The sequence below is a fragment of the Rattus norvegicus genome, chromosome 2 (genome assembly GCF_036323735.1).
Source record: "Rattus norvegicus strain BN/NHsdMcwi chromosome 2, GRCr8, whole genome shotgun sequence".
NCBI lineage: Eukaryota > Metazoa > Chordata > Mammalia > Rodentia > Muridae > Rattus > Rattus norvegicus.
In genome coordinates this window covers 145,948,967-145,964,130 of record NC_086020.1, presented here as the reverse complement: position 1 = coordinate 145,964,130, position 15,164 = coordinate 145,948,967, and the positions used below count along the sequence as shown (strand labels likewise).

At 40.3% G+C, this 15,164-nt stretch overlaps 1 protein-coding gene across 2 annotated transcripts in view; it reads left to right on the top strand.

Annotated features, from left to right (window-relative positions):
- Window positions 1-13,827: 13,827 nt before the first annotated feature.
- Window positions 13,828-15,164, top strand: part of Aadacl2l (arylacetamide deacetylase-like 2 like) — a 39,904-nt gene continuing 38,567 nt past the window's right edge. The window contains exon 1 of one of the 2 annotated variants that reach the window (XM_063282898.1): window positions 13,828-13,989. In XM_063282898.1, the coding sequence (XP_063138968.1) occupies window positions 13,983-13,989 (7 nt within the window). In that variant the 5' untranslated portion in view covers window positions 13,828-13,982. The remainder of the gene's footprint in view (window positions 13,990-15,164) is intronic. The other variant, XM_017591266.3, reaches the window with a different exon arrangement.

The following is a 15,164-nucleotide window of genomic DNA, read 5'->3' as shown; positions in this document are numbered from 1 at the left end:
ACTCACTGATAAGTGGTTTTTAGCCCAAATGCTTGAATTGCCTTAGATGCACAGAACACATGAAACTCAAGAAGGATGACCAAAATGCAAATGCTTCACTCTTCTTTAAAAGAGGAACTAGAATACCCTTGGCAGGGAATAGGGAGGCAAAGTTTAGAACAGAGGCAGAAGGGACACCCATTCAGAGCCTGCCCCACATGTGGCCCATACATATACAGCCACCATATACAAACTAGATAAGATGGATGAAGCAAAGAAGTGCAGGCCAACAGGAACCGGATGTAGATCTCTCCTGAGAGACATACCCAGAATACAGGAAATACATAGGCGAATGCCAGCAGCAAACCACTGAACTGAGAATGGGACCCCCGTTGAAGGAATCAGAGAAAGGACTGGAAGAGCTTGAAGGGGCTCGAGACCCCATATGTACAACAATGCCAACCAACCAGAGCTTCCAGGGACTAAGCCACTACCCAAAGGCTATATATGGACTGACCCTGGGCTCCAACCTCATAGGTAGCAGTGAATATCCTAGTAAGAGCACCAGTAGAGGGGAAGCCCTTGGTCTTGCCAAGACTGAACACCTAGTGAATGTGATTGTTAGGGGGAGGGTGGTAATGTGGGGAGGATGGGGAGGGGAAGCCCTTATAGAAGGGGAAGGGGAAGGGTTAGGGGGATGTTGGCCTGGAAAACGGGAAGGGGAATAACAATTGATATGTAAATAAGAAAGACTCAAGTTAATAAAAATAAAAAAATTTAATTAAAAAACCAAAAGGCTATAGTGGTTTCAATGCCTTCATTTAAAAGTGCAGTGTCATTCCAAAAAAACAAAAAAAAACAACAAAAAAAAAAAACAAAAAAAAACTTAATCTTATTAAGAATCATAAAATATCCTGAGCAGCAAAAGAGTTCTAGGAAAAGAATGCAGTTTGACAAATACTCACAAATCCTCATAATAAATTTCTTACAGTGCCTGGCCTTAGGAATGAAATACGGGTGACACAGACTTAAAAATAGATGCATAAATGCTCCCAAGAGGAAAAGGCAGAAGGAAATAATCAAATTAAGGGCTGAAATCAACCAAATAGAAACACAAAGAACCATCCAAAAGATCAATAAAACCAGGAGCTTGTTCTTTGAAAAAGTCAACAAGATAAATAAACACTTCACCAGACTAACCAGAGGGCACGAGAGAGTGTACAAATTAACAAAATCAGAAAAGAAAAGGAAGACATATTAATAAAATCTGAGGAAATTAAAAAAAAATCACCAAATCCTACTACAGATGCCTATATTCCACAAAAGTGGAAAATCTGGTTGAAATGGACAATTTTCTAGACAGATATCAAGCACCAAAGTTAAATCAGGCACCATCTAAACAGTCCCATAACCCCTAAAGAAATGGAAGCAGTTATTAAAAGTCTCCCGGTCTTCCTGGTTGCTGCCGCTGCAGAGAGCCCGTGGGCAGCACCCCACGAGCGAACCTGAGCCTCGGGACCACAGGTAAGACCAAATTTTCTGCTGCAAGAAAACTGCCTGGTGAGCTTGGGACACACGGAAGCAGAATTTCTCTAGGACCAGGAACGTTCTGTGTTTACCGGACATCCCACACCCGCGGATCCCGGCCCGCAGCAGCTCTCTGCTCCCAGACCCGGTGAGAGAGAGACCCAACCGCCTGGTCAGGTGGGCACTCCTGAGGCTGCAGAGCGGAAGAGACCACCAACACTGCTCACCCCTGCCCACATCCCTGGCCCAAGAGGAAACTGTATAAGGCCTCTGGGCTCCCGTGGGGGAGGGCCCAGGAGCGGCAGGACACCTGCCTGAGACACGGCTGGAACCTGAAAGAAACAGAAAGGATAAACAGTTCTCTGCAACCAAATCCCGTGGGAGGGAGAGCTAAACCTTCAGAGAGGCAGACAAGCCTGGGAAACCAGAAGAGACTGCTCCCTGCACACACATCTCGGACGCCAGAGGAAAAAGCCAAAGACCATCTGGAACCCTGGTGCACTGAAGCTCCCGGAAGGGGCAGCACAGATCTTCCTGGTTGCTGCCGCTGCAGAGAGCCCTTGGGCAGCACCCCACGAGCGAACTTGAGCCTCAGGACCACAGGTAAGACCAAATTTTCTGCTGCAAGAAAGCTGCCTGGTGAACTCAAGACACAGGCCCACAGGAACAGCTGAAGACCTGTAGAGAGGAAAAACTACACGCCCGAAAGCAGAACACTCTGTCCCCATAACTGACTGAAAGAGAGGAAAACAGGTCTACAGCACTCCAGACACACAGGCTTATAGGACAGTCTAGCCACTGTCAGAAATAGCAGAACAAAGTAACACTAGAGATAATCTGATGGCGAGAGGCAAGCGCAGGAAGCCAAGCAACAGAAACCAAGACTACATGGCACCATCGGAGCCCAATTCTCCCATCAAAACAAACATGGAATATCCAAACACACCAGAAAAGCAAGATCTAGTTTAAAAATCATATTTGATCATGATGCTGGAGGACTTCAAGAAAGACATGAAGAACTCCCTTAGAGAACAAGTAGAAGCCTACAGAGAGGAATCGCAAAAATGCCTGAAAGAATCGCAAAAACCCCTGAAAGAATTCCAGGAAAACATAAATAAACAAGTAGAAGCCCATAGAGAGGAGACACAAAAATCCCTGAAAGAATTCCAGGAAAACATAAATAAACAAGTAGAAGCCCATAGAGAGGAGACACAAAAATCCCTGAAAGAATTCCAGGAAAACACAATCAAACAGTTGAAGGAATTAAAAATGGAAATAGAAGCAATCAAGAAAGAACACATGGAAACAACCCTGGATATAGAAAACCAAAAGAAGAGACAAGGAGCTGTAGATACAAGCTTCACCAACAGAATACAAGAGATGGAAGAGAGAATCTCAGGAGCAGAAGATTCCATAGAAATCATTGACTCAACTGTCAAAGATAATGTAAAGCGGAAAAAGCTACTGGTCCAAAACATACAGGAAATCCAGGACTCAATGAGAAGATCAAACCTAAGGATAATAGGTATAGAAGAGAGTGAAGACTCCCAGCTCAAAGGACCAGTAAATATCTTCAACAAAATCATAGAAGAAAACTTCCCTAACCTAAAAAAAGAGACACCCATAGACATACAAGAAGCCTACAGAACTCCAAATAGATTGGACCAGAAAAGAAACACCTCCCGTCACATAATTGTCAAAACACCAAACGCACAAAATAAAGAAAGAATATTAAAAGCAGTAAGGGAAAAAGGTCAAGTAACATATAAAGGGAGACCTATCAGAATCACAACAGACTTCTCACCAGAAACTATGAAGGCCAGAAGATCTTGGACTGATGTCATACAGACCCTAAGAGAACACAAATGCCAGCCCAGGTTACTGTATCCAGCAAAACTCTCAATTAACATTGATGGAGAAACCAAGATATTCCATGACAAAACCAAATTTACACAATATCTTTCTACAAATCCAGCACTACAAAGGATAATAAATGGTAAAGCCCAACATAAGGAGGCAAGCTATACCCTAGAAGAAGCAAGAAACTAATCGTCTTGGCAACAAAACAAAGAGAATGAAAGCACACAAACATAACCTCACATCCAAATATGAATATAAAGGGAAGCAATAATCACTATTCCTTAATATCACTCAATATCAATGGCATCAACTCCCCAATAAAAAGACATAGATTAACAAACTGGATACGCAACGAGGACCCTGCATTCTGCTGCCTACAGGAAACACACCTCAGAGACAAAGACAGACACTACCTCAGAGTGAAAGGCTGGAAAGCAACTTTCCAAGCAAATGGTCAGAAGAAGCAAGCTGGAGTAGCCATTCTAATATCAAATAAAATCAATTTCCAACTAAAAGTCATCAAAAAAGATAAGGAAGGACACTTCATATTCATCAAAGGAAAAATCCACCAAGATGAACTCTCAATCCTAAATATCTATGCCCCAAATACAAGGGCACCTACATACGTAAAAGAAACCTTACTAAAGCTCAAAACACACATTGCACCTCACACAATAATAGTGGGAGATTTCAACACCCCACTCTCATCAATGGACAGATCATGGAAACAGAAATTAAACAGTGATGTCGACAGACTAAGAGAAGTCATGAGCCAAATGGACTTAACAGATATTTATAGAACATTCTATCCTAAAGCAAAAGGATATATCTTCTTCTCAGCTCCTCATGGCACTTTCTCCAAAATTGACCATATAATTGGTCAAAAAACGGGCCTCAACAGGTACAGAAAGATAGAAATAATCCCATGCGTGCTATCGGACCACCACGGCCTAAAACTGGTCTTCAATAACAATAAGGGAAGAATGCCCACATATACGTGGAAATTGAACAATGCTCTACTCAATGATAACCTGGTCAAGGAAGAAATAAAGAAAGAAATTAAAAACTTTTTAGAATTTAATGAAAATGAAGATACAACATACCCAAACTTATGGGACACAATGAAAGCTGTGCTAAGAGGAAAACTCATAGCGCTGAGTGCCTGCAGAAAGAAACAGGAAAGAGCATATGTCAGCAGCTTGACAGCACACCTAAAAGCTCTAGAACAAAAAGAAGCAAATACACCCAGGAGGAGTAGAAGGCAGGAAATAATCAAACTCAGAGCTGAAATCAACCAAGTAGGAACAAAAAGGACCATAGAAAGAATCAACAGAACCAAAAGTTGGTTCTTTGAGAAAATCAACAAGATAGATAAACCCTTAGCCAGACTAACGAGAGGACACAGAGAGTGCGTCCAAATTAACAAAATCAGAAATGAAAAGGGAGACATAACTACAGATTCAGAGGAAATTCAAAAAATCATCAGATCTTACTATAAAAACCTATATTCAACAAAATTTGAAAATCTTCAGGAAATGGACAATTTCCTAGACAGATACCAGGTATCGAAGTTAAATCAGGAACAGATAAACCAGTTAAACAACCCCATAACTCCTAAAGAAATAGAAGCAGTCATTAAAGGTCTCCCAACCAAAAAGAGCCCAGGTCCAGACGGGTTTAGTGCAGAATTCTATCAAACCTTCATAGAAGACCTCATACCAATATTATCCAAACTATTCCACAAAATTGAAACAGATGGAGCACTACCGAATTCCTTCTACGAAGCCACAATTACTCTTATACCTAAACCACACAAAGACACAACAAAGAATGAGACTTTCAGATAAATTTCCCTTATGAATATCGACGCAAAAATACTCAATAAAATTCTGGCAAACCGAATTCAAGAGCACATCAAAACAATCATCCACCATGATCAAGTAGGCTTCATCCCAGGCATGCAGGGATGGTTTAATATACGGAAAACCATCAACGTGATCCATTATATAAACGAACTGAAAGAACAGAACCACATGATCATTTCATTAGATGCTGAGAAAGCATTTGACAAAATTCAACACCCCTTCATGATAAGAGTCCTGGAAAGAATAGGAATTCAAGGCCCATACCTAAATATAGTAAAAGCCATATACAGCAAACCAGTTGCTAACATTAAACTAAATGGAGAGAAACTTGAAGCAATCCCACTAAAATCAGGGACTAGACAAGGCTGCCCACTCTCTCCCTACTTATTCAATATAGTTCTTGAAGTTCTAGCCAGAGCAATCAGACAACAAAAGGAGATCAAGGGGATACAGATCGGAAAAGAAGAGGTCAAAATATCACTATTTGCAGATGACATGATAGTATATTTAAGTGATCCCAAAAGTTCCACCAGAGAACTACTAAATCTGATAAACAACTTCAGCTAAGTGGCTGGGTATAAAATTAACTCAAATAAATCAGTTGCCTTCCTCTACACAAAAGAGAAACAAGCCGAGAAAGAAATTAGGGAAACGACACCCTTCATAATAGACCAAAATAATATAAAGTACCTCGGTGTGACTTTAACCAAGCAAGTAAAAGATCTGTACAATAAGAACTTCAAGACACTGAGGGAAGAAATTGAAGAAGACCTCAGAAGATGGAAAGATCTCCCATGCTCATGGATTGGCAGGATTAATATAGTAAAAATGGCCATTTTACCAAAAGCAATCTACAGATTCAATGCAATCCCCATCAAAATACCAATCCAATTCTTCAAAGAGTTAGACAGAACAATTTGCAAATTCATCTGGAATAACAAAAAACCCAGGATAGCTAAAGCTATCCTCAACAATAAAAGTACTTCAGGGGGAATCACTATCCCTGAACTCAAGCAGTATTACATAGCAATAGTGATAAAAACTGCATGGTATTGGTACAGAGACAGACAGATAGACCAATGGAATAGAATTGAAGACCCAGAAATGAACCCACACACCTATGGTCACTTGATTTTTGACAAAGGAGCCAAAACCATCCAATGGAAAAAAGATAGCATTTTCAGCAAATGGTGCTGGTTCAACTGGAGGGCAACATGTAGAAGAATGCAGATCGATCCATGCTTATCACCCTGTACAAAGCTTGAGTCCAAGTGGATCAAGGACCTCCACATCAAACCATATACACTCAAACTAATAGAAGAAAAACTAGGGAAGCATCTGGAACACATAGGCACTGGAAAAAATTTCCTGAACAAAACACCAATGGCTTATGCTCTAAGATCAAGAATCGACAAATGGGATTTCATAAAACTGCAAAGCTTCTGTAAGGCAAAGGACACTGTGGTTAGGACAAAACGGCAACCAACAGATTGGGAAAAGATCTTTACCAATCCTACAACAGATAGAGGCCTTATATTCAAAATATACAAAGAACTCAAGAAGTTAGACCGCAGGGAAACAAATAACCCTATTAAAAAATGGGGTTCAGAGCTAAACAAAGAATTCACAGCTGAGGAATGCCGAATGGCTGAGAAACACCTAAAGAAATGTTCAACATCTTTAGTCATAAGGGAAATGCAAATCAAAACAACCCTGAGATTTCACCTCACACCAGTGAGAATGGCTAAGATCAAAAACTCAGGTGACAGCAGATGCTGGCGAGGATGTGCAGAAAGAGGAACACTCCTCCATTGTTGGTGGGATTGCAGACTGGTAAAACCATTCTGGAAATCAGTCTGGAGGTTCCTCAGAAAATTGGACATTGAACTGCCTGAGGATCCAGCTATACCTCTCTTGGGCATATACCCAAAAGATGCCTCAACATATAAAAGAGACACGTGCTCCACTATTCATCGCAGCCTTATTTATAATAGCCAGAAAATGGAAAGAACCCAGATGCCCTTCAACAGAGGAATGGATACAGAAAATGTGGTACATCTCCACAATGGAATATTACTCAGCTATCAAAAACAACGAGTTCATGAAATTCGTAGGCAAATGGTTGGAACTGGAAAATATCATCCTGAGTGAGCTAACCCAATCACAGAAAGACATACATGGTATGTACTCATTGATAAGTGGCTATTAGCCCAAATGCTTGAATTACCCTAGATGCCTAGAACAAACGAAACTCAAGACGGATGATCAAAATGTGAATGCTTCACTCCTTCTTTATATGAGGAAAAAGAATACCCTTGGCAGGGAAGGGAGAGCAAAGATTAAAACAGAGACTGAAGGAACACCCATTCAGAGCCTGCCCCACATGTGGCCCATACATATACAGCCACCCAATTAGACAAGATGGATGAAGCAAAGAAGTGCAGACCGACAGGAGCCGGATGTAGATCGCTCCTGAGAGACACAGCCAGAATACAGCAAATACAGAGGCGAATGCCAGCAGCAAACCACTGAACTGAGAATAGGTCCCCTGTTGAAGGAATCAGAGAAAGAACTGGAAGAGCTTGATGGGGCTCGAGACCCCAAAAGTACAACAATACCAAGCAACCAGAGCTTCCAGGGACTAAGCCACTACTTAAAGACTATACATGGACTGACCCTGGACTCTGACCCCATAGGTAGCAATGAATATCCTAGTAAGAGCACCAGTGGAAGGGGAAGCCCTGGGTCCTGCTAAGACTGAACCCCCAGTGAACTAGTCTATGGGGGGAGGGCGGCAATGGGGGGAGGGTTGGGAGGGGAACACCCATAAGGAAGGGGAGGGGGGAGGGGGATGTTTGCCCGGAAACCGGGAAAGGGAATAACACTCGAAATGTATATAAGAAATACTCAAGTTAATAAAAAAAAGAAAAGAAAAGAAATTCTCCCAAATAAAACAAACAAACAAACAAAAAAGGCTAGGACCAGATAGGTTGAGTGCAGAATTCTGTAAGACCTTCACAGAAGACCTCATACTAATACTGTCCAAACTATTCCACAAAATAGAAACAGAAGGAACACTGCCCAAGTTCTTCTATGAAGCCACAATTACTCTTATAACTAAACAATACACAGACCTAACAAAGAAAGAGAACTTCAGATGAATTTCCCTTGTGAAATCAATGCAAAAATACTCATTAAAATTGTCTCAAACTGAATCGGGGAACACATTAAAACGATCATCATCAAGTATGCTTCATCCTATGGGTGCAGGAATGGTTTAATACATCTAAATCCATCAAAATAATCAAATATACACAATACCCAAAGAAAAAAACTGCATTATGATCTCATTAGATGCTGAGAAAGACTTTGACAAAATTCAACAGGCCTTCAAGTTAAAAGTCCTGGAAAGATCAGAAATTCAAGGCCTATACCTAAACATAATAAAAGCGATATACAGCAAACCATTAGAAAACATCAAACTAAATAGAGAGAAACTTGAAGCAATCCCACTAAAATCATGGACTAGACAAGGCTGCCTACTCTCTCCCTACTTATTCAATATAGTACTCCAAGTCCTAGTCAGAGAAATTGTACAATAAAAGGTGGTCAGAGGGATACAAATTGAAAAGGAAGAAGTCAAAATATCAGTATTTGCAGATGATATGATAGTATATGTAAGTGACACCAAAAGTACCACCAGAGAACAATTAAGCCTGATAAACAACTTCAGCAAAGTGACTGGATATAAAATTAACTCAAACAACTCAGTAGTCTTCCTCTACTCAAAGGATAAACGGGCTGAGAAAGAAATGAGGGAAATGACACCCTTCACAATAGTCACAAATATCATAAAATACCTTGGGGTTATTCTAACCAAACAAGCGAAAGATCTGTAGGACAAAAACTTCAAGTATCTGAAGAAAGAAACTGAAGATCTCAGAAGATGAAAAGACCTCCCATGCTTATGGATTAGCAGGATTACTATAATAAAAATGGCCATCTTGCCCAAAATAATCTACAGATTCAATGCAATCACCATCAAATTCCAACTAAATTCTTTACAGAGTTATAAAGAGCAATTTGCAAATTCATTTGGAATAACAAAAACCCAGGATAGCAAAAACTATACTCAAAAATAAAAGAACGTCTGTGGGAATCACCATCCTTGACTCAAGCAGTATTACAGAGCAACAGTGATACAAACTATATGGTTTTGGAACAGAAACAGGCAGATAGCTTAATGGAGTAGAATTGAAGACCCAGAAATGAACCCACACACCTATGGTCACTTGATCTTTGACAAAAGAGCTAAAAATCGTCCAGAGGAAAAAAAGATAGCATTTTCAACAAATGGTGCTGGCTCAACTGACGGTCAGCATGTAGAAGAATGCAAATTGATCCATTCTTAACACCCTGTACAAAGACTACAAATGGATCAAGGATCTCCACATAAAACCACATACACTCACACTAATAGAAGAAAAGGTGGGGAAGAGCCTGGAACATATGGGCACTGCGGAAAATCTCCTGAACAGAACACAAATGGCTTATGCTCTAAGATCAAGACTCAACAAATGGGATCTCATAAAACTGCAAAGCTTCTGTAAGGCAAAGGACACTGTCATTAGGACAAAACGGCAACCAACAGATTGGGAAAAGATCTTTACCGTCCTACATCCAATAGAGGACTAATATCCAATATATACAAAGAACTCAAAAAGTTATACTCCAGATAATCAAATAATCCTATTAAAAATGAGATAGAGCATTAAGCAATGAATTCTCAGCTGAGGAATATTGAATGGCTAAGAAGTACCTAAAGCAATGTTCAACATCCTTGGTCATCAGGGAAATGCAAATCAAAACAACCTTGAGATTACACCTCATACTATTCAGAATGGCTAGGTTCAAAATCTCAGGTGACAACAGATGCTGGCAAGGATGTGGAGAAAGAGGAACACTCCTCCACTGTTGGTGGGATTTCAAGCCATTACAACCAGTCTGGAAATCAGTCTGGAGGTTCCTCAGAAAATTGGACATATTACTACCTGAGGAACCATCTATACCACTCTTGGGCATATACCCAAAAGATGCTCCAACATATAACAAGGACACATGCTCCACTATGTTCATAGCAGCCTTATTTATAAAAACCAGGAGATGGAAAGAACCCAGATGTCCCTCAACAGAGGAATGGATACTGAAAATGTGGTACATTTACACAATGGAGTACTACTCAGCTATTAAAAAACAATGACTTCATAAAATTCATAGGCCAATGGATGGAACTAGAAAATATCCTGGGTGAGGTAACCCAATTACCAAAAAACAAACAAACAAACAAACAAAAAACACCACACATGTTATGCACTCACTGATAAGTGGTTATTAGCCCAAAAGCTAAGATTATCCAAGAAACAATCCACAGACCAAATGAAGCTCAAGAAGAAGGACAACCAGAATGGGGACACTTCAGACCTTCTTAAAAGGGGGAACAAAAAATATTCAAAGGACGAGATATGGAGACAAAGTTTGGAGCAGAGACTGAAGGAATGGCCATTCACTGCCTGCTCCACATGGGGATCCAGCGCATATACATGCAGCCACCAAACCCAGACAATATTGCTGATGCCCAGAAGTACGTGCTGACAGGAGCCTGATATAGCTGTGTCCTGAGAGACTCTGCCAGAGTCTGACAAATACAGAGGTGGATGCTCACAGCCAACCATTCAACTGATTACGGGGTCCCCATTGGAGGAGTTAGAGAAAGGATTGAAGGAGCTGAAGGGGCTTGTAACCCCAAAAGAGCAGCAATACCAACCAACCAGGCTTCCCAAGGACTAAACCACCAACCAAAGAGTGCACATGGACAGACCTATGGCTCCATCTGTATGTGTAGCAGATGATGACCTTCTTGAACAGCAATTGGAGGAGAAGCCCTTGGTCCTGCCAAGGCTGGACCACCCCCCCACCACTGTAGGAAAATGTCAGGTTGGGAAGGTGGGAAGGGGTGGGTGGTTGGGTGGGGGAACACCCTCATAGAAGATGGGGGAGAGGGATGGAATAGGGGTTTATGGATGGGAAACTGGGAAAAGGGATAACATATGAAATGTTAATTAAATAATAGCCAATTTAAAAAACAGATGCATAGATCAAAGTACTCAATATATCAGACTAGACGCCATGAAAATAATTCATGTGACCTCATTGTCCTAAAGTCAGACAAATATCCCAGAAATATGCCTCAGAAGAAGCACCTGTGATAGAGGTGGAAGATCTGAACCCACTCCACCTCATCTTGCTTGGTACTTGTCGGATACTTGTCTGCCTTCTGATAGCCTAATGCCACTTCAATTTTTTAATCAAATTGGTCCCTCACACTCTCCCACCCTCTCCCATATTCATGTCCATATCCATTCCTGTGGCCTTCCCTCCTCTCTCTCCCCCTAACCCTCCCCACTCTCCCTCACTTCCCTCTCCCTCTCCTCTTACTTTATCTATTTTTATTCTTCCCCTCCCTCTTCCCTTTCACTCTTTCTCTCTCTTCTCCCATTCTTCCTTCTCTTTTTCCTGCTTCTCCTCTCCCATCTCTTCGTGTCTCTTCCTCCCTGCTTGCCTCTTTTATATTTTGAGAAAAGGCATTGCCTCATAGGAAAACTGACCTGGAGCTTGCTATGCTGCCCTGATTTACTTTGAACTCATAATTTTTCTTGCAAGTGAACTCCCACATACTGGAAACTTAGCTGTGCACCACCATACCTGGCTTAAATTTGTTTCACGCTAAGACCAAGCAAAATAAATAGTGGGTTGATATTTCCAGGATGTAAACACAGGATTGTTTTGTTAAACTTGTTTGTAGCCTCTTTAGTGTTGTTCCATCCATGTGACTTTTGACTCTGATGTTCAGATAGACATCAAAGCAGGGTTGCGTTAAGATTGTGACCTGGAACATCTACACAATGGAATGTTACTCAGCTATCAAAAACAATGACTTTATGAAATTCATAGGCAAATGGATGGAACTGGAAAATATCCTGAGTGAGGTAACATAACCACAGAAAACACACATGGTATGCACTCACTGATAAGTGGCTATTAGCCCAAATGCTTGAATTACCCTAGATCCCTAGAACAAACGAAACTCAAGACGGATGATCAAAATGTGAATGCTTCACTCCTTCTTTAAATGAGGAAAAAGAATACCCTTGGCTGGGAAGGGAGAGGCAAAGATTAAAACAGAGACTGAAGGAACACCCATTCAGAGCCTGCCCCACATGTGGCCCATACATATATAGCCACCCAATTAGACAAGATGGATGAAGCAAAGAAGTGCAGACCGACAGGAGCCGGATGTAGATCTCTCCTGAGAGACATACCCAGAATACAGCAAATACAGAGGCGAATGCCAGCAGCAAACCACTGAACTGAGAACAGGACCCCCGTTGAAGGAATCAGAGAAAAGACTGGAAGAGCTTGAAGGGGCTCGAGACCCCATATGTACAACAATGCCAACCAACCAGAGCTTCCAGGGACTAAGCCACTACCCAAAGGCTATATATGGACTGACCCTGGGCTCCAACCTCATAGGTAGCAGTGAATATCCTAGTAAGAGCACCAGTGGAAGGGGAAGCCCTTGGTCTTTCCAAGACTGAACACCTAGTGAACGTGATTTTTGGGGGGAGAGTGGTAATGGGGGGAGGATGGGGAGGGGAAGCCCTTATAGAGGGGTGGGGTTAGGGGAATGTTAGCCCGGAAACCGGGAAGGGTAATAACCATCGAAGTGTAAATAAGATTAAAAAAAAAAAGAAAGAAAAAGGAAAGGTTATGACCTGGAAAGGCTTCTGTCCCACAGGTTAACGAGGAAGGTGGGAGACTGCTCACCTGAGTCAGGTATTCTATGGAAGAGTGGATAGAATGTGATTAAGAGAAAGAAGAATTTTCACAGGAGAACAGATGATGCCAGTTCTTACTCAACTTTTAAATTTTTTCATTTAATCTGAATATATGGAATAACAGAATCCACAAGTATTTATTTAATCAAAGTGTAGTCTTTCCATGATTGTACAAGTTAACTATATAAACCTACAAGCTTTATGTTTAATATGTGGTGAGCTACCTACAAATCTAGGTGTCACATGAATTGGTGTGTAAGTTGGAAAAGAATAGCAATTTTATTTCATTGAAAGTCTCTAAAGGATTTGTGCTGTGGGTGTTAGCTTTAAGGATGATCAAATGTTACCTCACATTTTATCTTGCTTTCATGCTGTTGCCACTACTCTTTGCAAAGGGCAATAGAACAAAGGGATTTCTTATCTCTTGTTCATTTGCTCTAATTAGGTTCCAAAATGCGTCTGCTCTTCTCGTGTTCTGCAGTGAAATATGTACTCACTGTTCTCCTAAGATTTTGCCACTGTTGCCTACTTTATCAGACATTTTGTAGTAAACTCTGTTTCACAAAACCTCAAAGTTGCATAACCAGTTTTAACAGTGACTTGATCTTAGAACTCAATTGCAGGTCACTATTGCTAAAGCCACCATTGTACCTACCCTTGTCTCACTGCTCCATATATGGGATGCCATTCACTATCACAGCACGAAGGTTTGCAGGAGATTTATCATGGGCTACAAAACTCTGTGCTTTGGATTCTCTTGTATTTTATTTGCTTACTTTCTTTATTTACCCATTCCAGAAAATGTTGAAGAACCCTGGAAAGTGAAATATGTGGATACTCTTATAAAAGCAGCTTCATGTATGGTAATATTATTTTCAATGGGAAATTGGAATATCATGTTATAAGTATATTTGAAAATTCTTTTATTTCAAAGGGTTTGAAACTTTTTTCAAGGTTTTTTTTCCTTTGTTTTGTTGTCAGTTGGTCGGTTGGGTGTTTTTGTTATGTTTTTGTTTGTTTATTATTGTTGCTGGTTGGTTGTGGGGCTTTTTTGTTATGTTTTTTGTTTTTATTTTGTTTTGTTGGTTTTGAATTTTTTTTTAGTTTCTTTGTTTCCTTGTTTTGATTTTGCTTTTAAGAATAGATTTCTCTGTGTAGCTCTGTCTGTCCTGAAACTTGCTCTACAGACTAGGCTGTCCCCCAACTCACAGTTCTCTCTCCTGAGTTTTGGATCAAAGGTGTGTGCCACAATCACCTGACTTTCTTTGTGATGAGTAAACCAGATAATCCTGATTTTAAAAAAATTCTTAACTTATTTTCTATAAATGGGGACATACAGTGTTTGTTATAATACTAAATGTAGTTATCATATATCAACATCAGGATAAAAAATTAGTGTGTCTGAATGGAATGTTTGGGAATTAACAGGCTTGCATATGTTTGGTGCTTTCAACAATGTTATAGGTTAATACAGTCTTTGAAAACTCACTGGTTTATTTCCATTAAGTTTAAATTTTTGATGCACTTAATTATTTGTTATTCTAGTGATTTTGTCTTATTAACTAGTTCTCAAGATTTCTCCTCACAGAAGCTTTGTATATTTGTATTAATTTACTGAGGCTTCCAAATAAATTTTGATTTGAGTATATTTGTCAATATTAACTATGTGAACAGTTTTCCTTATGATGATGTTGGCGGGGGTGGTGGTGGTGGTGGTGGTGGTGGTGATGATGATGATAACAGCATTATAAGTTAGTACAACTAATATATTTACAATTAGATGAAATATGCTTTAATAACATGCAGAAGAGATATTGGTCTTTATTTTGTTTCCCGAATCTTTTTAACTACATTTATTTGTGGAAGATAATTGGCTTTTCTATCTGGTTTTAATAGTCTGTTGTGATATCCCATCTGCAAAATCTTATCAGAGCTGCACTATGTACTCACAAGCAAAACAGATTTATTTGTAATCTGAAATTTCACTGACATGTCCCCAAGACCTGCAGTGGCCCAAAACCAGTTCTTGCCATCTACT